This window comes from Amborella trichopoda, chromosome 3 (genome assembly GCF_054954075.1).
Source record: "Amborella trichopoda isolate Santa Cruz 75 chromosome 3, AtrichopodaSantaCruz75HAP2 v2.0, whole genome shotgun sequence".
NCBI lineage: Eukaryota > Viridiplantae > Streptophyta > Magnoliopsida > Amborellales > Amborellaceae > Amborella > Amborella trichopoda.
The window spans coordinates 16,488,637-16,515,799 of record NC_142338.1 but is presented as its reverse complement, the minus strand read 5'-3'; the positions used below and the strand labels follow the sequence as shown (position 1 = coordinate 16,515,799).

Here is a 27,163-nt window from a genome sequence, read left to right as displayed (position 1 = left end):
CATTTTTAAATTGTTATTTTTTAAGTCATTCAAGTTTTCATAGATACACTATTTGAAGGTGGGCTCTAATTTCATTGTTTATGGTCTCGAATATATACAAACCACACTCTTTTAAAATTTTAGAACTTCCACATTTAGTTTTTTTTTTTTTTGAGAGTAGTAACGCAGGCCCTAACCGTTTTTAGAAATAATTAGCCGTTTTCGACTGCGTCAGTGGGAATGGTGCTTTTTCCACCATCACAGCTGGTTTATAGTATGGAAATAGCATCTTTCCACGTTATTTGAAGGTGAGACTTAATTGCTCTACAAACTTAGAGCATGCGGCCCCCGTGATACAGAGAGAGGGGCATTTACATAATGGAGGATTGAGATTGAGGTCCGAGAGACAGAGAGAGAGAGGCGGCAAGGCCTTTTAGGGTTAGAGCTTGGGTGGGGTCAGGGAAGGAGTAAATTAAATGGCAGCATTTGGTTACTTCTCACGCTCCTCTTTGAACACCACTTGCAGAACTGCTATTCTACAAGAACATCATCAACAGAGGGGCCTGAACAACATAATACGCATCCCTCCTCCTCCTCCTCCTCTATCAATAAATGTGCCATCTCTCTCTTCTCATTGTTCTATGACAAATGTTAGTGCGAAGACTGTATTTCATCACAGATGTTTTGCTGGGGTGCCATATGAATCCTCCTCCTCTCCCCAATTCAAAGAGGTCCGTGGGTGTGATTTTTTTCCTTTTTTTTTGAATTGCTTGTTCTCTCTCTCCCTAGTTTTTGTTGTTTAAGGTTGTTTTTTTGGCGACTTGTTGATGAGTGGTTGTACTTTTTAATTTATTTATTGCTTTTTATTTTTATTTTCTTTTATTGGTCTTGAAGGTTGTTGAAAGCTGTTGATTTATTGATGTATGAGTACATTTGCTGCCTTTGTTTGGGTCTTTTTTTTGGGATTCTAATTAATTGATGCATTTTAATTTGATTTATTGATGGGTCTCTTCACTTTTTTTTTATTCCCATTAAATTTTTTTATTTTTTGTAGCAACTTTTAATATGTTCATTGTTTTATTTCGAAAGCACTTCTTTTTTGGAAAATATTTCCATACCATCTTTTTTTTAGGTTTCATTTCAAAAAAACCAAGGTTTTAAAGTATATTTTTAGGCATAAAAATTGTAGATTTTATTTATTCTAACCCCTAAACTAATTTAAACATGTGTTTTCAGGCCAAACAAATTTAAAAAGATATATTTATTTTTAAAACCCATCCTCTTAAATTTTTAGAAAGAGAAAGGCTTTGAGGCTTTGGAGAATCTAGAGAGTGAGAGATGCATAAAGAGAAAGAAAGAGAAGTTTGGATTATATAAGTGAAAAGAGAAACAGATAGGTTTGGAAAGAGTATGTCTTTCTCAAATATGTTTAGGTTAAAAAATAGGTTTAAAGTGGTTAGGGGGTTGGAACATATTTTTTGAAATATCGGATTTATCTAAAAATGAAACCTAAAAACATATTTTTTAAAATATTGGGTTTAGCTAAAAATGAAACCTAAGGGATAGGGAGAGTTTTTTTTTTTTTTTCTTAAAAAGAATAATTCGACCTTAAATGATCTTTCTTGCGTGCATAAGTGGCTAAACTTTTTATTCTTTTTATGAATACTTAGTAGATGAAGTTTTTTTCCTACACAATTTCCAATTCTGTAAAGTTATATTTTTAAATTTTTATTTTATTTGTTGGATACTTGGAAGGCTAGCGGCTAGGTTAGTGTTATTGGTTGGCTCCTCTCCTTTTGTACATTTCTGGGAGAGCTTTTATTTATTGGTGGGTACGGTTTCTGGGATGATTGACTGGTTTGGTTGATTGATGCTTCTTTTCATTCAGAATTTCATTTTACCTGTGAATTTTGTTTATAGGTGCTTGAATCATTGATAGAAATGGAAGATTTATCAAAAGAAGAGGCAGAAGCAGCTCTTGATTATTTATTGAGTGAAGCTAATGAAGCTCAAATTAGTGCCTTTCTAGTCCTTCTAAGGGCCAAGGGGGAAACGTATGAAGAAGTGAGTACTTCTTCCCGTTAACCCTTCTTTTTTTTTTCTCTCCCAAAGCACTAAAAGAAAGGAAAAAAACATTGCAGGTGTTGCTTTATACTTGATACCACCAAAAGAAAGGAAAAGCTCTCTACTGATGTTGCTTTATGTTTGATTTTGGACTGAGTGATTATCATTTTTGCATGGATACACTATTGATCATTCAAGTTGCTCTATTTTAGATCATGTAATGAAGTATTGATATCTGCTTGTCAAAAAGTTGTTATTTTTTTTAAAGTTCATAATTAGTGCTACAAAAATTGCTTGTATTTGGCGAGCAAAGCATTGGTCTGATAGTATAAACAACAACAACAATGTCAACTGCAATGTTTCAGAAACGCTAGGCAGCCGACCTGGTGCCCAATGCCCAGAACCTCAGGAACCCTGAGGTGAAAAGTTTTTAGAAATTTCATATATGTGTTGTTCTAAAGAACATATATGGAGTTATTGGTGTTAATTTTGTATATTTTTGCACGTAGTATGTATTCTAACTAAATTTTGTCATGCAAATATATGCGCATGACCGTTGAAACATGTTCAAAACTTCAAATCATTGAAAATTTAGTGAAAAAAGTAAAAAACACAAACAAATCCATGATGTACTAGCCTCCAACTCTCAATCCAAAGTTCCAGACCGAGTATGACATACTCCATAGTGATGCACGGTCACAACTAGACAAGATGCTAGAAATATAAAAGAGAAGTATAAAACCAATAGTTCAAATGTCCAAAGTTCAATGCAAGACTCTTGCATGAAATAAAACCAATAGTTCAAATGTCCAAAGTTCAATGCAAGACTCTTGCATGAAATATAAAAGACGAGAGAGGAGATCTTTCTTTCTTCAATCATCACTAGACCAAATCTTCATAATCACATGTATCTTGGTCTCCATCTGAATTGAGTCCATCATCATCAGAATCATTACCCTCTTCAATAAATTGCTCATCTTCCTAAGTTTCTTCTGAATCAGCCTCCTCCTCCTCCGCTGTCTGCCTTACCTTTTATGAAGTAGAAGTACCAGCAGCAGTTGTAGCTCAAGTGGCCCTCCTAGGATCAAAAGCTGGACCCCGAAGCCTCCTCAACCATTTCCAGGTCAAAACCCTCATAGGGAAGACCTCTTCAGTAACTGGGTCTTCTTCCAACCACCCAATCACATTCTCCTTATCCTTTGAAGTGATGGGATCCCTCTTCTGCTGGTTGTACTTCTCCTTAGATCTCTGATTCACTCTAATAAGTACCAAATCATTGAGCTTCCTCTACTCAAGCCTATTTCTTCTCTTCGTATGCACCTAAAAGAAAATGATATGAATACTACTAGTGTACTACTACGTCTACTTGAGCCATCTAGATTGGTACTAATGTACACTAGGTTTATACCTTCCATAATAGAAAATGAACTTGTAAACATATTAACAAGAAAATAACTAAAAATGTCATCTCAAACAAACTCCAATTATACTCACAGCCAGAAGAGCTAGTTGTCAAACTCAAAATCCAAATAGCCATCATCTGGAGGTTTAGAGCACTACTCTCATGTCGGCTCCACCATCGGGCAATTTGAAATTACTATAAAGAATTTTAGCAAATTTGAAATTCAAGAATAGAACATAATTAGTCATTAAGAACTTGACAGAAAATTTTCGAATGAAATATATTATTTGGATCTAATTTGGTCCTCTGTCTCACTGTCATTTCTTTCCCAATCGACTTCAAAGCATACTTATACAAAATGAGCTCCTCAGTAGATCTTTTATCTTCGATGTCTGCATCAAGAACTAGTCTTTAAGGCACACAATAAATCCATCATGATTTTATCTTTCCCACCAATATCTAGGACAACATAAAAGACTTTTGGGTTCAAATCATACCCAGCTGCATGCAATGGTCTATAAAGCTGATATCCCACTTTTCATCTATAGTTTCCCAAATTGGGTCATACTTGGTCTCATCATTGCCAAAATTCTCTATTATCTCCTTCTTAGCTCCTTGTGCATCCTATATAAAGCTATTTAAGGTTGTCAGCATCAGCCAAGTGCAAGACCTTGACCAAGGGTAGAAATAATGCCAGTGAGTCCTTTAACCCACACTAACTTTAGAGAGAATAATGTCACGGGACCTCTTTCTTTGGGATCTATAGACCACCTACACCTACTTCAATCCTCTGAAGTAAACATAGATCTTGATGGGATCCTCATACCATATATGCTCTTAAGACTCAGGTAAGCAGTAGCAAATCTAGTTGTAACTCGGGCCTCACTAACTCCTTTTTTGCGAACTTGCGCATCAGGCTGAGGGTAATGGTGTGGCTGTAAATGAAGATTGTGACCTCCTTAGACTTCGAATGTGTCCCTTTGATACTAGACAAGTCGCCCATGGTGTCGAGCATAAGGTCTATGCAGGACAAGGTGTCCATAATATGTGAGGCCTCTTCTGCTAAGCAAATGAGCTACAACTAAATTAGGAGCAGCATTACTCTGTGACAACTTGAATTGCATGTTCCTCCCCGACCTCCTCAATGACCTTATCAATAAAACAGAAATATAATGTGCATCATGAACTTCTGCAGAAGTATCAATGAATCTAAAAAATATAGTACCCAAGGGACAATTCGCCAACAAGTTCATGATACTCCTCCTCCTATCACTCCAAGTGTCAATCGTTATGGAAACCCCGAATTGAGGCCTCCCATTTGTATGGGACTTGAGGTACTCCTTAGTGTGTTCTATTACTTTCTTCATTAGTGGTTCTGAAAGCTCATAAGAGGTTGGGCCTTTCAAACCTGGCCTAAATTGGCCAATTGTTTCTAAAATTGTATGAAAGCTACTTAAGCAAGTGGTATTAAAAGAATTTCCATCATGATAAAACCACCTAGCAATATATTGAATTACCCGGCCTCAATCTTCCTTTTTAAATATATTTTCTAGCACCACTTGCTTCGTCCCCTTTCCTTTCCCTTTCTCAGCTGTAGTCTCGGTGTTAGGTGTAAAAAAAATCAATGGGCCCTTTCATTTGAGGCATCGTAGATCCAAAAGAATTCTGAGAAATTGCCACCTGGCCCGCCTCCTTTTCCCCTTCATTATCCTTATTAGTGTTATCATCATCCAAAATGTTAAACCCCGCACTGAATTCTACCATATTCTCTTTTAGTCTTTTAATTTTTTTCAGCTTCCATGAAGTCAACAATCTTTTTCTTTACAAGATCGGAAACATTTTTACATGGGGCAACATCCCCTCTTATATCGGCAAGATGTTTATTAAATCTATTCATCCCGGCATTCGAAACATGTTCACAAAAATTAGACATTATTTTATTTTTGTCATTTTTAACTAGGTTAACATAATACTTCCATCCCAGATCCCCACTGCTATTAGATGTTGAGGAAGACATCTCAAATTCAAAAAGGAAATCATCAAATATTGATAGGAAACTAACCTTTTTGCCTGATCTTTGTTCTTCGATGTTTTTGATATGTTTCGAGCTAGAACTCACTGCAAAAATCTTGGATTAAAAAAAAAAAAACTTACTGTAAAAATCTTCAAATACCTTCACTAGCACCCTAAAAAGAAATTCCAACAACGAAGGGTAAGCTTTGGGATGCTTCTTCAAGCCTCAAGACTTATTTTTTCGATTCACATAATGCTCAAAATCAAATGATTTGGGGGCTTAGATTCAAATTTGTTTTGTTCACTTTTGGGGTTTAGAATACCACCAATACTCCTATATATAATGTTCGCAGGTCAAAATGATCCAAAGTGCTCTTGGGGGCCTCTCAGGCCCTTGGGGCCCACGCAGACTAGGAGCTGGGTGCCTGCCTGGGCCGCTTGGGTGGGTGCCAAGGTACTGGCCCCAAGGAGGGCCACCCAATCCTGAGAATCCCTCTAAGGCCCTTCCAGCTAGGCAGTGGACGAACTGTTTTTTTAGACAGTGGTCGATTGATTCATAATGTGGTCATGGCAAGCTGACTTCTTTTGGACATCATATCTTGTAGCTTCCATCAAATTTGTTATCAAAGTTGTATCTTGATACTTTATGATGAGGGAGATTATTTGTTCTCCTTTGTTTTGTAACTTTCTCAATATTTTATAATTTATATGCAGATTACTGGTTTGGCTAAGGCAATGATCAAATACTGCATAAGAGTAGAAGGATTGAGTGAGGCAGTGGACATTGTTGGGACAGGTGGTGATGGTGCGAACACAGTTAATATTTCAACTGGGGCTTCTATCCTAGCTGCTGCTTGTGGTGCAAAAGTAGCAAAGGTTAATAATTATTTTTTCTTTCTATAGCTAAGATTGAGGGTTTTTTTTTTTAATGTGTTGGGTGTCTGTCTAACTGACTTTTTTCTTACTTTATGATATAATATAAGGAGAATTGTGATAACGGTGAGTATATTGGTGATATTGTTGCAGCAAGGGAACCGATCTAGTTCTTCAGCATGTGGAAGCGCAGATGTTCTGGAGGAATTGGGTGTCATTATAGATTTGGAGCCTGAGGTTAGTGAACATAAAGTTTTCTTGATGTGGTTCAATTTAAGAGAGAGAGAGAGAGAGAGAGAGAGAGAGAGAGAGAGAGAGGAATAAACTACAAAGCTCTATAGCATTTTTCCTACAGTGGAGCGCTATTGATCTCAGCCATCCAATCTTGATCGAATGGTTGAGAGCACATCCACTGTTTTAATTTTAATTTTAGTTTTTTTTTTTCCGAGTCCAATCAAACTGACATTTGGGCTGTCAAATGACAGATTTGGCTGCCTAGGTGGGCACCCATTTCACTAGGCGGCCCTTTCTAGGAAACTTAGGGGTCTAGGCCCTAGGGAAGCTGTTTAGAGCGATTTGGTTGCCTCAACATGATCTTAGTAGCTATGGTTTTTTAGACACACTAGTAAAACACACTAAGTCCCCGATACTCCATATTTCATACGTATCTCAAATGTGAACTTGCCATTGAATTACTTTGAGTTTAAAAAAAAGAAAAAAGGAAAAAGAAAAAAATGCCCAATAGACCAATACCCATTCCTCAAAATCAACATTCCCCAATATCAATTCATTCTAGCCAAGTGAAACAAAGAAAAGAAAAAAAAAGTTCCAACTCCATGCTCTCAACATTACATCAAATGTGATCATGATGAATTTAGATTGGTAATTGAGTTTCATGATCACTACAACAATCTTAGTAAAATGCCACTACGCACAAATAAAAGCCTACTATGGAATATGAGGCACAAATCCAAACATTAACTAAAAAACAAAAAGGATACAAGAACAAAAAAAACCAAACAAGGAAATTAAATAGAAATAAACCATTTCGATTAAGTTTAAGAGATTTTACTAAGATTGGATTATCCAATCTTAGTAAAATGCCACTAAGCATAAACAAAAATCCACTAATGGATTATGGTGGCACAAATTCAGACATTAACTTAAAAAACAAAAAACAAAGAATCACAAGAAAATCAAATAGAAATAAACCATTTCGATTAAGTTTCGAAGATCTTACTAAGATTGGGTTACCCACTCTTAGTAAAATGCCATGAAACACAAACCCATTATGGAATATGGTGCACAAATCCAAAACATAAACTCAAAATAAAAATACAAGAACAAAATCCCAACAAAAAAAAGAAAGACACATTATTGGTCCATTTCCAATCAAGAATATGGGCCACAACTACAATCCTGAACTTGAAATAATGTACAAGAATAAAAAAGCCAAAGAAGGAAACAAAACAAATACTAAACCAAACATTCATGAATATCATGTAAACTATAAACAAAAAAAATTAAAATATATCAATGTTTTCTTTTGCATTAGATCTTGGCTTGAATCGATGACTGGTGAGAGCCAAAAGTCTTATTTCACAACCAAAGCGACTCACAAAAAATATCAAGCTGATTATTTTTCGATTCACAAGAAATCGAAAACTTTGAGATAAATTTTTAATCTTAAAACATCTTGTTTTTGGGGAGTTTTTCTCTCTCAAACGCAAGCAAAGTAGGTTTTGGGGGTTACAATGCCCCCTAAACCCTTTCCCCCCTCTTAGGTGGGCACCTAGGTGGGTGCCTAGGCACCCCACCTAGGCCCATATGCCGGTGGTAAACGCCTTTGGCCACCTAGGCGACCAGGAAGTCGAATTTTTTTAACACTGGTCAAATCAACCGTTCTAACAGGCACTCTCCTATTAACAATATTAAAAAAATGATTTCCTATAGTTTAAAATGGCTAAATTACCCCTGAAATTCTCATGAGTATTTTGGTCCTTTAAAATATTGGAAATATTTTTTTATATTTTTACCAGGAGTTCTATGTTTAGAAGGGTGGACACACTAAAGTTCAGTTTAATCGTATATATACATAACTGAAAATAAAATACTTTTATAAACTCTCAATCAGCTGATCAAGATTTGACAGTTCAGAGGATATGTACATTCTAAGAAAAATACTATAACATTCTTTAATTGGGTGCACTTCTGCGCTTTGCAGTTAAGTATATGGTTCTCAATGATTAAAATTATCACTACCCCATGATTGTCAAAATGGTACAATGAATTTATAAATAGAATTTGGTCGTGGCATCTTGATTAGGACAAATTCATTCTTAATTTTAGTTTTTGTTTAATTTCAAAGGATGTATCTTTTAATTTTAATTTTAGGGTTTATTTTTAGAATTTTTAAGTTTTTTTAAGGATTCCAGTTTTTTTTTCTTTCTTATTTTTAGGATTTTAAGAGTTGTTTAAAAAAGTAGTTAGAGTGCTTATTGAATATTCTATTTTATTATGGTAAAAATATCATCACAAATTTTGTTTTACTACCATTTCAATTAGAATTAGGATTTCTTGGGATCTAAGTAAGTTATTTTATTAGAAATTGGGGTCTGTGTGGAGAATTTAGTAGAGAATTTAGAATAGAGAGTTGAGTTTTGATATCTTATTCCAGGTTTAACCAGTGCAAAGCCGTTGAAGCTTGGAATGTAGGCTTTTCCTCTTTGACTTTCTAATCTATAGATTATTGGGTTTTCTTACCTATGAAAATCTTTCTACACCAATATCAGAGCCAAGTCTAGGGTTTACTGAATGTAGGTCAGGTTTTATTAATTTCAGCCTAGAGCTTGCTTATTTCAGCTAGTGTTTGCTCATATTTTTGCTCATGTTTCTGCCTAGGATTTGTGATTTTGGTGAACCTAAGGCAGCAAGAATAGGTCATGGAAGGGGACCTCTCATAGAACTTTCTTGTAATATTAGAGATGAAGAGAATGAGGATCTCAAGAGCCAAGTTCACCAGCTTGCATAAGAACTTGTGGGCATTACTCATGGGCAGATAGTGATCTTTCTTTATTGTTGTGCTTCACTTATAGAGTCAATTGAAGAGGAAAGTGATAGAAGACCCAGATGTGGGGACATCAGTTTAGGGTTTTCTATTTGAAGGTGGATGTTTCTTATTGTGACTAGCATAATCTGACTCACAACCAAGGGAGAGGTAATCTTGTTGCTTATGAATACAATTGGTTCATAATATTGAGGAAGCTGACCATGGAGAATCTTGATTTCCATTAAGTTGCTTCCAAAATTAGTAGGTTATAGATTGGGATTCACCACCAATCTTCGGTACATATTTAGATGAACAGTAAGATCTCTTAGGAGATCCAATCTATGATAAGCAAGATGAAGATTTCAAGGATGTCGAAGAGGTGGAGCATTCAAGAGATTTAGGGCATTGGAATTATAGTAGCATAGCGGAAGTGTGGTCGACTCTTAAACCGCAAATTGTGGCCTTGGATTCAGAGAGCAATGAAATAGATGTTGAAAAAGCCTCTAAAGGCCAGAAAATTGAGTTTGCATTTTTCTTATATATATTTTCAATGAATGTTCAGGGAATAGTTGAATTTAATATATATGTATCAATTCCTCAATATACGTCTCAGGATCCATTTCTTGAGAATTTCTTCTTACCACGAATAATCATTGAGCAATTAGGGGAGTCTGATGCAAGACAACATCATTCTTAATTTTAATGTTTGTTTAGTTTTAAAGGATTTATGCAATGGGCTGAAGATTGGCTCAGGCCATGTATTCGCCACTGGCCCGAGGCCAGATAAGTGATGACTCATATCAAAAACCTAGAAAAAGTAAGTAAAAAAAAGGGTGGGCCCTTGGTTAGCCACTTGCTCAAGAGAGAGCTTATGTGCTAACATGAGAGTGAGGGGTGCACCACGTCTCTCTCCCCTAAAGCCCTTTCTCACTCTCTCTCTCTTCGGTCTCTTTATTCTCTCTCTTCTATTTCTTTTTCCTCTTTCTTCCTCGCTGCACATCTCTCTGTTCTCTCTCTCCCCCCTCTGCCCTTTCTTCAGTCTCTCAATTCTCTCTTCTATCTCTCCTCTCTCTCCTGCCCCTTCAGATATCTCTCTCTTCAATCTCTTTGATCTCTCTTCTCTCTCATCAATCTCTCTTCCCACCCCACAGCATATCTCTCTTTGAATTCTTTCTCTCTTCTATCTCTCTCACAGCCTTACAGCCACCTCTCTCTCTCCCCCCTCCCTCCCTCCCTCCCTCTCTCCACCCCTAATAACTCCCATCGATAGAAGAAAGCAGGAGAAAGTAAAGTTGCAACCATATCTCTATTTATGTCCTGTATAAGCAGAGAGGGAAACTAAGGTTTTGTGAAGTTGCCGAGGTAAATATAGAAAGATGGTGCACAGAGTTTTCTTGCTTCGTAAGATAGAGGGTACACTTCCCTTTTTATAGGGAGGTGTACATTGTAGTCGGGACAACCTCTCTTTGGCCAAGGGTTGAGGCCAAGTTTGAGGGATTCGGGCAAGGCCTAGCACACCAGATGTGTGGGATACATTGCAAAGCCATTGAAACCTGGCTTGTAGGCTTCCTGTTAAATTTTCTAATCAAAATATTATTGAACTTTTCTTCCTTGTGAAATTCTTTCTATATCACATCTTTTATGTATCAATGGAGAATTGTTTTTATTACTTCGATCAAAAGAAACTTCTATGCCATCTTTTAGTTAGACAAATTTGGAAATGAGAATTTTAGCAAGAAACTTCCATGGCAGCTCTGTGTATGGAACAAACAAGTTTGATAGGTATATTTCCAGTTATGTTTTATTTATTTATTTTTGATAAATATGTTCTTTTACATTGCTATTTCTCAATAATTCTCAAAGAAACTTCCATGGCAGCTCTGTATATGGAACAAACAAGTTTGATAGGTATATTTCCAGTTATGTTTTATTTATTTTGTTTTGATAAATATGTTCTTTTACATTGCTATTTCTCAAAAAAAAATGCCCTTTTACATTGTTGTGAAACTACCTACAGGCTTTAGAGTTCTGAAACCTGATGGATGGCTTGTTGGGTTTTAAAGAGCTCTACTAGAGTTTTCTTGGTTTTTTAGTGATTCTTGGAGAGCTGTTCTAGAGTTGGATGGTTTTCACTTTATCCTTATAGTATGAATTAATATTGTGAAGATATCATGATGTCTGGAGGTTTTTGAGGAGCTCCATACTTGCTCTAGAATCAATAGGGGATGAATGCTATCATAATTAATTATCTTAACCAGAACGTATTTTGCCAAGAATATTTGCCAGCATGCTGGCTATGAGATAATTAATGATGACAGTATTCATCCCCTATTGATTCCAGAGCGTTGATTGCTCATATGACTGTTTGGCCTTGAGGCATGGACACTAAGCTTGGTATCATATTTAGGCTTAGATGTGGAGAAGGAACCTTATCATGTAGATTGGGCATTGCTGAACTTCATGTTGTAAAGGATATGATTGGCTGTGATTTGGTTGTTGGTGGAGACGATGGATATTTGCTTGCATTTCAATGGGCAGTTTCTCTATCTCGATGAACAAGAGGGTTATTTTGTAGCTTGAGAGGCCTAAAGCATGGGAAATTCATCCTTTTCTATTTATGATTATGTGCCAGGAACTTGTTAGGGTTGATGGAATGGTAGGTAAGTAGTGGAATGACTGAGAGTTGCACATTGTTATATGCTTATAGTTTATGAAAAATAAGGTACTTTATATTATCGATGAAGGGAATCCTAGTTTTTGAGATTCTCTGATTCTTGTGTAGATGCTTTGATCCTGCAGGGTTAATGATGACAAACACAATCATAACTTGATGGGAACCCTGTTTCCACTGTATGCAGCCTCACGAGGTTGACAGAGATACTTATTTGCCTTAGTTTGGTCAATAGCCTATAAACTTAAGATTTTCTGGTAAAGGTTATGAATACTTAAATATTTGTGGTAGAGTTCTAAATTAATTTTGTACAATTTCCATAATTTGCATACATGAATAATATTGTGTCCAAATCTTTCTAGTGTTGGATTGGTTGATTAACAGTTGACTAGAAATCTCATGTGCATTTCATTACTTTCCAATTTGACTGAAATTATTGGAAATTCCTTTGAGTTTGGAAATCCAAGGATTTTTCCAGTTTAATACTAAGAAGGTTGCATGAAAGATGTGAAATTGTTTCTGCAGGCATGTTGCATGCACACATGTGTGAGTGAGAAAAGTCATGATTTTCATTATGGGTATATTTTTTCGTTCTGTCTTCGTTGAAGTTTAGGGGGTAAAGAAATGCGTCAAAGACGTTGGCATTGGTTTCATGATGGCTCCCAAGTTTCATCCAGCAATGAAAGTTGTTGGCCCTGTAAGGAAAAATCTTAAAGTGAAAACAGTTTTCAATATTTTGGGCCCAATGTTAAATCCAGCTCGAGTTCCTTTTGCTGTTGTCGGTGTCTACGATGTGGATATAGTAAGTTTCTTCATCATGGATTTATAAAGTGTGATGCTATTCAATACCCTTCTTCATTATCTTATCTGTGAAGTTCAATGAATTTGATGCAATACCTGTAATATTATGCCTTCGAATCAAGATTGTAAGTTCATTTCTTTATAATTGATATTATGATCTTGTTACAATTATTGATTGGGTGCTACTTTAGTTTACTGTCATATCTTTTTTAGAAACCATATTTAAGATCAGCAGTTATCATGTGACTTGTAGATGAGCATGTGACCAGATGGTGTGCTCATGATCTGTGATGAACCTATTTGTCACCTCTTTCTGAAAGGAGTGACCTACTGAGCTTACAATTAATGAAATTGAGAATAGAAGTGTAGTATCGAATAGTTAGTCTTCTTGAGACATTGTTCTCTATTCATGCTTAAGCTGATAAGAATGAATATTGTTAACTTCATGCCCTTTATTTAAGTGGCCCCTTTCATCCTTTGCAGTGCTGTAAGGAGTCAAATTGTTCTGATAAATGATGCCATGATCTACTGGTCATTCATGAACCAATCATCGTACCTCTTTTTGTATTCTTTGTCTGTGGGAGTTGAATCTTTATTAGTATCATTTTCATACTGGCATTGATCTCTGCCAATGAATTTCACTCTTTACATTAAATAAGAAAAGATTATAGCTTCTAGTTCTCTTTGTTTTAAGGCTGGTTAGGGAGCGACCAGGTAATATTGTAGTTTATTCCATCAAGAATCATGGATAATTTGATATAAGTTGAACCCAGAGATGCCCTTAGGCTTTCGCTTAGTTGTAGACATATCAGTACAGGTGTGGTAGATCAAGGTTTCGAACTGTTTTAAGTTTGTCCCAAAAAACCAAACAAGCTGACCTACCCTTATTCACACACAAAGAAGTCACCTGTTGTGATTTTGACTAAGAGAACTTTGGGAGCACACGCAAAAAGCTAGATGAATCATAGAAACAAAGTTTTCAGGGACTACTCTAAAATTTTTCAAAACACGAAATTCAAGAAGAAAATAGGAACAAGTGTAAAACTTTATCAGAAGAGAAGAGAAAAAAGAGGAGGAAGAGTGGCATGGATAAGGAGGCAGGGTCATTCCACTGCTCCAGTCAATGTGGACACTTATGTACGTTATGTATACCTTTGAGGGTTAAAGAGAATTTTACTCTTATACCCTTATGTACATGAGAAATTTCTATGATGAACATTACATAAATAGAAGACATAAGGATAGTGAATATTATAATACAAGGACGAAAAATCTCATGGTGCTAATGGTCCCCCGCAAGCTGTGCCTCAGTTTGAGCCGTGGACAGCTTGGCTCTAAGAAACCATTGTCCATGAAGCTAGCTTTGAAGCATTCAATGCTTACCATCCAGCCTTGTTCTTAATTTTATAAACCCGTTTACAGCTTACTACATCCTTATCCAATGGTCTCTCTACAGTCTCCCAGGTGTGACATTCGTGCAGCGCTTTTATCTCGTCATTTACTGCTTCAACCCAATGATAACTCATTCTTGCAGTTTGAAATAAGAAGGTTCCAGTTATTTCTGAATCTCTAAGTTCTGTGCTGAACTGAAAAACCATCATAGTTGACCTATTATTTACCTGATGTCGCACACACTGAAGTAGAAGGCTGAGAAGGGTTGAATTGGTAGTCAGCAGTGGGGATTTGCACTGCTTGTGATTGAGGTTCCACAATGAGATCTTCGCTGATATGTGATGATAGGATCAATCCAACGATTGCGTGCAATGCTATTGTTGTTTGGTGCCCATGTTATGAAAGGATTGAGGAGTAGACTGATTGTCACCAGCATTGCTTATAAGTTCATGATTCCAGCGTTATCAGTCATGCTATCATGCCAGACTCCAGGCAAATACTAGAGGATATCCACTAGATGAGGAGTTGCTGCTTGATGACTGCCCTCCATCAGGAGGAGTTAACCAAGGCTGCATGATAATGATTATGGACTGCTGGAAAGAAGAATTAGCTTGCCTGACTGGAAATTTCAGCAAATTGAATACCAAGATTAGATAGTTCTATGGGAATAACAAAATGTTTCTCATATAAAACAAGATGTCCAGAGATGTAGATATGCAGATTTTGATATTCTTTATAATCGTCGGCATAGCTTGCAGATCAACATGCTTTTGCCGTTGGTGAAAATTTATTTGAGAAGATGCTATCAACTTAAACATAGTGAATGCAACGAAAGGCTTTGCCCATAATTTCTCGTCATCCCCACTGAATTACCCAAAAAGAAAAATTCAATAAATTGGGCTGCAGCCTTATAGAAACTTATCCCAAACTTTATTGTTAAAAATTTCATAGTTCCTATTTTGAAGGGTTTGTAGAATTAGCATCTTCAAGGCACTATAAGAATAAAATGTGGCTCATATTGAGGGCTTTTGCCCATAATTTCTTATCCCTTTGCTCGTCATCCCCACTGAATTACCCAAAAAGAAAAATTCAATAAATAGGGCTGTAGCCTTATAGAAACTTGTCCCAAACTTTATTGGTAAAAACTTCATATTTCCTATTTTGAAGGGTTTGTAGAATTAGCATCTTCAAGGCACTATAAGAATAAAAAGTGGCTCATATTGGGGGGTTTTGCCCATAATTTCTTATCCCTGTGCGAACAAGCTGGAAATGATGTAATTCTCAGAAAAGTTGTTCTATTTTTTAGAAAGTGATTGCCACTATTTTTCCTTCTAGATACAGTGCTATTGAAAATTTAAAGGATTAAGTTGCCTTCCCTGGTGTCATCAACCTATAGCACCATATGCTAATTGAATGGCTGTCGATTGGATAGTTCGATAGATAATGCTTTGAAATGGCAAAGCATGGCATTATAATGGAAGCTCTTTAGGGAGCTCATACCTCATTATTTGTCGCTAGGGTTTTATGGAACTATTCTTAGTTTGATTTATTGAATATCTTGGTATATGTTTATGATTACAAATATGAATATTTTTCACTTAGGTCGGTAAGATGGCAAAAGCACTTCAAAGTTTTGGAATGCAAAGAGCATTGGTGGTCCATTCAGAGGGCTTAGATGAGATGAGTCCACTTGGTAAGTTTGTGATTTTATTAATCACCCTTTACCTAGCATTCACGACTGAACAACAATGTATGTATTATTTTAACCATAGTTCTTAATTTCTCTGGCCAGCATGCTAATGATTTGAGCTTAATCTGCCCCCTCCAAAATTAGGGTTAAGCTTTTATTGGGCATCATGTTACTGATTTGATGTCTCATGCTGGTTTTGACAGGTCCTGGAATGATTCTTGATGTCACTCCTGGAAAAATAGAGAAGTTCTCCTTTGATCCTTGTAATTATGTTACTTTCATTATCACCCTCTATGAAGATTTATGCAATCTTTTTCTTTTTGAAATGCAGTTCAGAAAAAAAATAATAATAATAATTTGGGAAGATATAGTCCAGCTGGCCTCTAATGAAGCTTCTTCAAAAGTTATGATACCTTTAGAAGAAATATTAGGGAGTTAATGATCATTAGAACTAAGTATGTAAGTTACTCTATTATGGATCATTACCAGAGCCATTTTGAATGTGCTTTTTTGGTGTATAGTGGATTTTGGTATCCAACGCTGCACTTTAGAAAGTCTGAAAGGTGGGGGACCTGAATTCAATTCCAAGGTACTAAGGGACGTGTTATCGGGTGAGAGAGGGGCTATTGCAGACGCTTTTGTAAGTTCCTCTCTGCTTTTTATTGCTTAAAGGTTGTTCAGTTTCTCTTGAATTATGTCCATCCTCAGATTTGCATGTCATATGGTTGTTTATGGTGCTTTAGTGATGGTCTAATTCTTTTCTTCATCCTAGAGGGTATGAATCAGATTTATTTGGGTTCATAGTTCTGATCAATCAAATAGCAAATATATACTTTGATCATGGAGCATGCATTCCAGCATCTTTGATGGAGATAAAAATGTTTGGAAAGGTCAAATTGTTTATCCAAACAAATTACATATCCTGCATCTTTCCAATATAGAGAATATCATTGACAGTATACCTTCTTAGACAAATTTCATTAAATGCATGTGCATGGTGTTCTCTCCTTTCAAATATTGAGGATGTTTATGATAACATCTCTCTTGTCCTAAAAAAAAATTTCTGTAGAACAGTTCTGGTAGCATGTTTCTCTCTTGGTTATTCCAACAGTTGCTAGACACACATGCCTATTATGAAGAATGAAATGCTTACTGGTAGAATATGAAGGATGCTGCACTTCATTGATATGCTGTGTGCGTGTGTCAGTAAGGTTTGAACCTGGGATGTATGGTTGTAACTATCAACACCTATGGTCAATCAAGCCAGTATCCTCAGAGAAACATTTTTGTAGTAAACTTTCCTACTACTGTTAGTATTGTAAGAACCACTAGCTTTGATGTTTTCACACACACGTACATCCACCACCCCAAAAAAACCAAAAGAGCCATTTAACTGGCAGATCTAACCAGTAAGCCAAAAATTGCCAATCCTACTAGGAATCGACCTGGTTGGATCAGATCCAAGGGGTCTCCAATTTGGAGGTCAACGACTTGGCGACGTGCCCCTGTTTAATTAAAATTGCCTTCTTCATTGTAGTAAGCTGGGCAATTTTTAGGCCCAACTTGGGTGATTCCCTAGTCAGTCATAATTTCTCATCAATCGCGTGAGCTCAACAGTGCCTTTTTGGGTTTTTATTTATTTAGTTTGAAAGGAGAGGAGGAAAGAGACGGAGGGAAAAATAGAAAAGAGGCCCGGGGTGGGGGGTCCATTGAAAAACTGATTTAAGTGATTTTGAATCATTTTTTGCCTTGATGTTATTGAATTCAATGCTTTGGAATCATTTTCTTCCTAAATAACACTGATTCAGACAAATTTGACTTTTATTCAAACACTTCATTCAATTTTGAACTGTAAAGAATTCAAGATTGTATTTTGAATCCAGTGATTTTGAATTATTCAAAATCGTGATCTTATAGCTTACAAAAATTTATCTTGATTCAAAGTTTGAATCAAGATTTTTTATTCAGAATCCTTGATTTCTTGCCTAAATGGGCGAACCATTTACCTCTGATTCCAGCAAAAATTTCTGCAAAAATAACTTTCTGAATTCATTGAATGATTGAACTAAATTTTAGAATCACCCAATTTTCAGTAAAAATCATTCTCCATTCCTCACTATCTTATCTCTCTCCCCCTTTTTCCATTTCTCATTTCTCAGTATAGAACAAGTTGGGTCCTCCATTTACCAATTTTTTTAGAGAGAAACCCATTTCCCAATTTCAGGCCTCCGCTCTAACCTACATTCCCCCTTCATTTCTTAATTCCTTCTTCTGGATTTTTTCACAACCTCATTGTATAAAATCCCTCTCTTACAATTGTCTTATGATTTTTCCTGACCATTTGAGCTGGCTTGTGCAATCGGTGAAGCTGACTTAGCAATCCACAAGGCAAATACGATCCCAGGAGATAAGTCGGCTACAGAACCTGGTCTCTAATCGAACAATAGAGGACCATTCAAGCACTCTGGACTGTAGACTAATTTTGGTAATTCTGGTTCAACAGTTTTACTCGGCCTGAATGTCAGTAACCTTGCATAAATATCAGAACTTTCATCTCCTATCATTCATTCGCATAAACATAATCTTCTTTTCTTTTTCGGCTAGTGCATTTACATGATATTGAAAATATCACTTTTCCTTTTTTATTATTTCTCCTATAAACCCACTATAACACTTTGAATAACGACTCTTTCAGGTTCTAAATGCTGCAGCAGCACTCCTGGTAAGTGGACATGTCCAAACCCTGTCTGAAGGAGTTTCCATGGCTCGTGAAACTCAGGAGTCAGGAAAGGCCATCAAGACACTCGACTCGTGGGTTTCTCTGTCTAAGGTTAGTTATCAAAGTTTGAGCATGAAATGCTTACTCATCAGTAACTTGACCTTGTTACTTTCCTTTTAGGTTAAACTTTGTTCTATCTTTGAGATTCACACAAAACTTGATTGTTTGAAATGTTTCAGAGATTGAAAGAAGCAGCAGTCATAGTGGCTTAAACTGAGCAATTATGCCTGTTGGCTGCACTTGCAGAGAAGTGTATCATGCAGCAGCCGTCATACAAAATTTCAGTTGCAGCTGCCTGAGATTGGAAGGAGAAACCCATTTGTTACTTAGCTTTATCTCATAGATGTATATCAATCTTCATTGTTCTTTCAAAGAACTTGAACACACATAAATAATCATTTCTTAAGTTTTGACGAAATGATAATTGAACATGGAATTTAACATGTTTATAGAGTAAAGTTTGAAGATATGGTCTCCGCAAACTGGTAGGTTGTTTAAGCTTGCAATTAGAGATGAATAACGAACTCAAATGACCAACTTGTGGGCTATTGTAAAATGCAGTTACATATGAATATTAAACTGTCGTTATCTCTCTCTCATGTGGAATGTATTATGAATGCATATTATTCATAATACATATCTTTCGGTTGTCCGGTCTTGGGATAGTTCAGCCATAATCTAACATCTAACTGTTTGATCTAGATCTGATATCTTAGAGAAAATTATTTTTATTTTTTATTTACAATTCGTATGAACATAAAATTTGGTGCTTGTTATCATCTCAATGGGGGCACTTAAAAATATATTCTAGATCGAACTAACTGAGAAATGTTTTTGGTAATTTGATCAATTTATTTAGAAATATTTATTTTTTTAAAAGTTTTTTTGTAGTTGTAACTTATGAGTGGAAGGGACACTCCAAATTTGATTGTAGAAAATAAAAAATAAAATAGTATTTAAGCGTGACAATGTGATTAAGTCTATTTCAACTATTCATTCTGATCGGACGGCTAAGAGGCATATATATATATATATATATATATATATATATATATATATATATATATATATATATATATATATATATATATATATATATATATATATATATATAGGAAGTCACTGATGTATTCTAAATTGATCAAAATACTTGCGAAACACTTCAATGGTATTTTAGTCAATTTATATTTTTCGAATTATTTGTTCTATATTTTTATTAAGTGTGTCTTGATGAGAAGAATGAACACTTAAAACTTCAAATGATTTGGATTTCTAGAAACAAAAAAGAAAATTCAAATAAAAAATAAGATTGTAACTGTCAGATCAGCCTAAATTGAATCTGCGCCATTGGTTGACATTGTAGCAGTCAGCTTGTGGGCTGATAGAATCTACTCCCATGTATATATATGCTAGGGTGAGCCCACTAGCTCATCAAATAGTGTAAGCCCAATGGCCCATATTGAATTTAAACCAATCTGACGGACAGGACTGTATATCGGTAATATAATTTTAATATTTTTTATATTAAGGCGCGGCTAATAAAAAGATTAAAAAATATATAATTTAAATAAAATAAATTGACCAAAATACTCTCGAAACTTTTCAGGGATATTTTGGTCAATTTAATTATGCGAATTATTTTTTATATATTTTTATTAGATTATAATATTCTTGAAGAATAGACACTCCAAATTTCAAGTAATTTAGAAAAAAAATTGAAATTCAATTACAAAATACAATTGTGATTATTAGATCGGTCTAGATTCAATATTGGCCGTTGGACTTACACTATTCCATGAGCCCATGGGTCATATATATATATATATATATATATATATATATAATCAATAATCCAATTCAACGGTTGTATCATAGTATAATGCAACGACACTTCTAGAAAACCATGTTTGTGGTATTTGTATGACTTCAAAATTTGCAGACATACTCTCTTCATCTCAATAATCAATTCCCCGAAAATAAAAAAATTCAATTTGAACCCTAAATATGATCAAAATGAGTCCCCTCCAAAAATGAATCAAGACCATTCATTTTGTGAATTTCAAGATCTTAGCCTTTATAAAATCACAATCATTTTTTCCTTTTTTAACTTTGTTCATCTAATGATAACAAAGCCATCCAAAAAAGTTGGAAATGAAAAAAATCATTCTAAGGACTAGATCTAAGCATCTCACCAAAATGAACGGCCTATGTTAATTGGGCTAAAAATATACTTTCTAGGTTGTGTTTTAAAATTTTTCTTTTTTATGTGAATGTTCATTAGAATGGAAAGAGTGAATATTTCAAATTTTGGATCAAACAAGTGGCTATAAGATGGTTTTTTAAAGTTGTTGCATCGTATTATTATACAACGATTTCATGAAATCATTGCCATATACATATATAGAGCAATGATCCAATGCGACGGTTGTATCATAGTATAATGAAAAGACACTTCTAGAAAACCATGTTTGTAGTATTTTTATGACCCCAAATTTTGCATACACATTCTCTTCATCTCAATAATCAATCCCCTCAAAAAAAAAAAGTTCAATTTGAACCCTAGATATAGTCAAAATGACTCCCATTCATTTTGTGAATTTCAATATCTTAGCCTTTATAAACTTAAAATCATTTTTTTCTTTTTTAACATTGTTCATCTAATGATAATAAAGTCATCCAAAAAATTGGAAATGAAAAAATTCTTTTAAGCCCTAGATCTAAGCATCTCATCAAAATGAACGGTCTATGTTAATTGGGCTTAAAAAATGCTTTCTAAGTTGTGTTTTCAATTTTTTATTTTTTGTGATTTTTCATTAGAATGAAAATAGTGTATATTTCAAATTTTAGATCAAACAAATAACCATAAGATGGTTTTTTAAGGTTGTTGCATCATATTACTATACAATAGTTGCATGAAATCATCCCAAATATATATATATATATATATATATATATATATATATATATATATATATATATATATATATATATATATATATATATATATATATATATATATATATATATATATAGTGCGGTTTGTATAGAGCCTAAGCTCTAAACAATCAAATTAGAGCCTACCTTTAAATAGTATCGAGAAATGTGGTTGCAACATTCAAAATCTTTGTGAAAGCTTAGAATATATTTTCATCTTTATTTATAAAGTTTAAAGGTTCAAAATGGGTGTAGATTGACAGATCTATGAAAACTTGAAATCTTGAAAATTGACGGTCAAAAAATGCATTACAAAATACATTATTTCCAAAACTTGAAATCAATCTTTTTCTCATGTCCATGCATCTTGATGTCGAGATGATCAATTTGAGGATTTTTTGGCATCAAAACAATCTCATCTAGTGAAATTTTTGAGGTAGGCTCAAATGTGATTGTTTAGAGCCTAGGCTCGATATAAACTTTTTCTATATATATATATATATATATATATGGGTGCGGTATAGAGCCTAGGTTCTAAGCAATTAAATTAAAGCCTACCTTCAAATAGTGTCGAGATATGTTGTTTCAATATTGGAAATCTTTGTGATAACTTTAAAATATATTTTCATCTTTATTTATAAAGTTTAAAGCTTAAAAAATAGTGTAGATTGACAGATCTATGAAAACCTAAAAATCTTGAAAATTGATGGTCAAAAAATGCGTTACAAAATGCACTATTTCCAAAACTTGAAATCGATTTTTTGCTCATGTCCATGCATCTTGATATTGAGATGATCAATTTGAGGATATCTGAGCATTGAAACCACCTGATCTAATGCAAGTTTTGCAGTAGGCTCTAATTTGATTGTTTAGAGCCTCCGTTCCATATAAACTTTTCCCAATATAAATTCCATAGCCTAGTGGCATACAGAAAGCTTCCCTTAATATGAAGGAAAAAGTTTATATGAGGTTGCAACCTTAAAGTGTAGAATTAAAGATGCACTTCAAAATTCCATCGAAAAAAGTTGTTTTAATGTTTAAAAAACCCTCTAATTGATCATCTCGATATCGAGATGTATGAATATAAAAAAATAAAAGATTTTGAGTCCTAAAAATAGTGCATCTTTCAATATATTATCTAGACTGTCATATGTTTATAGATCTATTTGATTTTAATCGTTTTTGGATTTTAAAATGTTATAATTGGATATGAAAATAGATTTTCAGATAATCTTAAAAATCTTTTACACTAAAATTACATCAAATTTGGAGATGCGCCTTAATTGAATTATTTAAGGTTGCAACCTTATAGAAACCACACCCTAATATGAATGCATGCAAAACGAGCAGATGTAAATGTACCTGTATAAAGGAAAAGGTGCGCAACTTTTTAAAGGTGCAACAGGTGCCCGATTAAATCAGAAATAGTCGGTTTCAATTTCAACTCATTTTGGTGAACTGGCCAAGTATTTTAAAAAAATAAATATAAAATCTCAAAAGTAAGGGATTTTATTTGTAATATATTTTTAAATTTTTATCATTTTAGCAAAGATTGAAAATTTTTTGGCCATTAATACTTATTTTTACATTTTCCCATCTTTTTTTGAGAACAAATTGATTATTTGATATCCATTTTTCATTAATTTTGAACTTCATTTGGATGCGTTTTGTTTCATTATGCTTGAAATATATTTTTTATATTTAATTATATTTTTTTGTATTTTTTGAACAGTTTTTATACCGCCCAAGACTTGTCCGGTTAGGCCGGTTGAATTGCTTCCAGCCTCATATCCAGTTATCTATTCCGGTTTGAGTTTTTTTACACTAGGTGCAACTCAAATCCTATTAGAATTATTGTTTTGGCAAAATGCATTGATCATTTCAACCTTAACAATTATGGATTTAGAAAAAAAATAGATTTCAAGCTTTAAAAATAATATATCTTGTAACACGTGGTCCCTGTCTACTGTTTTGTGGTTGATGAGAATTTGAGTTCCAATGCAAAACATTACATAACATTGAGTATAACGTTGAGCTTCACCTCAAATCTTAGTCTAGAAAGCAATTTGGGTAGCTAAAATATCTATGACGACTCTAAAATCAATTTTCAAATACTACCTATAAAATTTAAAGCTAAAAAAATGATGTAGATCTTGCAAATATGTGAACAGTTGAAAATAGATTATTTAGATGCATTACAATATATATTATTTTTAAAACTTGAATCCTTTTTTTTTCATAACCATAGTGGTCAAAGTCAAGATAATCGATTTGAAAGTTTTTTTAGCGTAAAAACTGCAATTTTCAATGAGTTTTGATGAGGCTTTGTTTTTCCATAAGGCCATGCGTTTTTTTAACATTTTTCTTATGTTGAAATCCGTTATGATTCAGGGGTACTTTTACTAAATTTATAATATCTATGGAGCACTTTGAAAATTCTAGTATATTAATGTAGAAAGTTTATTGAATCATTCCACGAATCGAACTATTCAACCCTAACCCTTTATCTAATTTAAATAGCCCACACATCAAAACGGGTTTTGAAATTTATCAAGTTCAAATGTTTGAGAACGCAAACACATTATCTTTGCCGTAGTGAAGTGCATACATGAACATTGATAGAAAAATCTTTCTTAACTTGAGGAACTTTCCTTACTCATAGCTATAGAAATGATGCCCACTAGCTTATAGCTACATATGAGAATTTGGACCGATCTGACTATCACAATCTCATTTTGTATTAAAATTTTAATTTTTTTCAAAAAATCCAAATCATTTGAAATTTTAGACGTCTATTCTTCTAATCAAGCTGCAACTAATAAAAATATTAAAAAAATAATTCAAAAAAAATAAATTGATCAAAATATCTTTGAAATATTTTTGAGGTATTTTGATCAATTTATTTCTACAAATTATTTTTTTGATATTTTTATTAGATTATCCTATTTTTAAAGAATGCATGCTCAAAATTTCAAGTGATTTTGATTTATAGAAGAAAAAAATAATATTAAAATTCAAATACAAATTGTAATCGTGATCCTTGGATCGGTCCAGATTGAGTTGTTGGGCTCATATGTAACTATAGGTTAGTGGGCTTATATAAATATTGGGTTATGTTAAGGTGCTCACACCATAAAACATTTTATATTGTACTCAATAAAATTTATATACTTATATATTCTTGTTTTATACATAGAACAATTTTGCACATATGTGTATATAAAGATAAGGAAAAAGTTTCTATACTTTTCCTACAACGTAGAGGATCTATGCATCCCCTACCATCCAACCGGCCAAATTTGATCAAGAGAACCACTCACCGTTTGATGTTAGATCCGACGTTTCAAAGTATTTTATTTTTAGTTTTTTTACACAAATTTTATGAATATAAAATTTGGTACATGCCATCTTCCCATTAGGGCGCACCTATACAAAATATTACAAATAATTTTGTGATAAAATATAGTGACCAAAATACCCCTTGAAACTTTCAGGGGCATGTTGGTCATTTTATTTTATTGAAAATATTTTTTTATATATTTTTCTTTAGTGCGAGTTTAATAGATGATTGGACGTACAAAATTTGGTGTTAAAATAGTTTATAGGAAAAACAAATAAAAATAAAATAGTGTAACGACATGACATTGTGATTGGAACAACCTTAACCTTCCATTCAGAATTGACGGTTGAATAAAGGGAAGTATATAAGTTTTATGTTATAGGGGAAGCATATAAAGCTTGCTCTAAATATAAAGCCACCAAAAGACGACACCTATAATGAATAGTAATATACGTAGTTCCCAACCGTCAGATCTTCATCGCGTGATTCAAAATACATGTCATTATCTAAATTTTAATATTTTTTCAAAAAATCTAAATTTTAATATTTTTTTAAGAACAGATTGATAGATGAAAATAAAAATACTTTCAAGAATTTAAAATGACCAAATCGCCTTTATAATTTTTAAGGGATATTTTAGTCCATTTATATTTTGAAAAATATTTATTTTATATTTTTCTTGTGCACCCTATGTTTTAGTACACACTCCCAAAATTTCATCACAATCTGATTTCCCAAAACAAAATTAAAATTTAGATGATGATATGTATTTCGAACCACCTGATAAAGATCTGACGACTAAAATTCCACCTATATCATTATTCATTATAGATGTCAAGCAATTGATAATTTTTTCCTATATATATATATATATATATGATGTCACACTTCATATGGATGAGGTCACATCCCTTCTAATGATCAAAAATACCCTTAATAAATAAATAATCAATGTACAAAACAATGGTATAAAAATGTCCAAAATTGTAAATTACTCCATAAGATAAACACCCTAACATAACTCATATATATGGGCAATGATCTAATGTGTATGTGGTTTGCATAAGGTTGCAACCTTAAACACTCAAAATAAAACGCACATCCAATCAGATCTTGATCAGATTGTTAAAAACATATATCACTATTTAAATTAATCCTTCTTATAAAAAATAAATTGAGATAAATTTTAGACGTATACTAAAAAATATATAAAAAAAATGTAGTTTGTATAGGCTGAAGCCCTAATCATTCAAAGTAGGACACACCTGAATTGAAGCCCTAAACAATCAAAATAAGACATATTCAAATACTATTGAAAAATGTCGTTTCAACACCAAAAATCTTTATGATGGAATGAAATTTTATTTTCATCTCCAATTATGAAATTTCAAGCTAAATAAAATGTAGATAAAATAGAAAGCAATTCTATGATCGCTTCAAAATCTTGAAAATTGATTGTCTAGATAATATGTTACAAGATGCACTATTTTCAAAACTCTTCTTTATTCATGTATCTCAAGGTCGAGATGATCGGATTTGAGAGTTTTTAGTATCGAAACAACTTCTTCTACCAAAGTTTTGAGATGCACCTTAATTTGATTGATTAGAACCTCATCATTATATAAATTTTTTCTATAAAAAAAAAAATTAAAATTCAAACACTAATATCCCTGTGAATATTTTAGGGATATTCTGACCATACATTTTTTGTAATCATTTTCTTATATTTTATTTTTATATACGAAAATGATTACAAAAAATGTATACACAAACCCCAAATTTCAGATAAAAAAGTTAAAAATCAAATACTATTGACCGTTCATGGCCATCTAATGGAAATGAATCATGAGTTAAGTACTATAGAAATTCACTCGGGCATCTATAAGTAACTATATATTGTCCGTGTTTAGCGTGAATCTCTCTCACTTACTCAACACAAAATAGATTCTATAGCCAAATCTAGTATGCTTCACATATAAGGCATAATAACCATAGCAAGTCGCTCATGCATTACATGCATTTCAGACAGCAATCAATCAATCTCTCTCTCTCTCTCTCTCTCTCTCTCTCTCTCTCTCTCTCTCATACATACACAAAAAGATTCAACAATACATAAACGCACACAAAATGGATTCTATTGTCGAATCTAGGACGCTTCTCAACCCTATTATTCAAA

General features: G+C 33.7%; 1 protein-coding gene across 4 annotated transcripts; it reads left to right on the top strand.

The window, feature by feature from the left end:
• The first annotated feature begins 121 nt into the window (after window positions 1-121).
• On the top strand, window positions 122-19,307 carry LOC18430452 (tryptophan biosynthesis 1). Of its 4 annotated transcripts, XR_016050812.1 has the most exons (11): window positions 122-710; window positions 1,900-2,043; window positions 6,173-6,334; window positions 6,485-6,568; window positions 12,665-12,853; window positions 15,847-15,937; window positions 16,138-16,197; window positions 16,456-16,574; window positions 18,303-18,419; window positions 18,630-18,764; window positions 18,893-19,307. XR_016050812.1 is itself a non-coding variant. In XM_006840601.4 (10 exons), the coding sequence occupies exons 1-10, from the start codon at window positions 456-458 to the stop codon at window positions 18,923-18,925; spliced, it is 1,272 nt and encodes a 423-aa protein (XP_006840664.1). In that variant the 5' UTR covers window positions 122-455; the 3' UTR covers window positions 18,926-19,307. The 4 variants fall into 4 exon arrangements, 3 of the variants coding, with proteins under 3 accessions (XP_006840664.1, XP_020520683.1, XP_088716365.1); XM_006840601.4 differs by lacking the exon at window positions 18,303-18,419; XM_020665024.2 differs by lacking the exons at window positions 12,665-12,853; window positions 18,303-18,419.
• The last annotated feature ends 7,856 nt before the right edge of the window (window positions 19,308-27,163 follow it).

What these genes read in the sequence shown, in the direction of transcription:
- LOC18430452 (XM_006840601.4), top strand. Translation starts at nt 456, where the DNA reads ATGGCAGCATTTGGTTACTTCTCACGCTCCTCTTTGAACACCACTTGC. An exon ending in GTGGTGCAAAAGTAGCAAAG is followed by an intron (nt 6,335 to 6,484) that starts GTTAATAATTAT and finishes ATATTGTTGCAG; the next exon opens with CAAGGGAACCGATCTAGTTC. An exon ending in AGATGAGATGAGTCCACTTG is followed by an intron (nt 15,938 to 16,137) that starts GTAAGTTTGTGA and finishes TGGTTTTGACAG; the next exon opens with GTCCTGGAATGATTCTTGAT.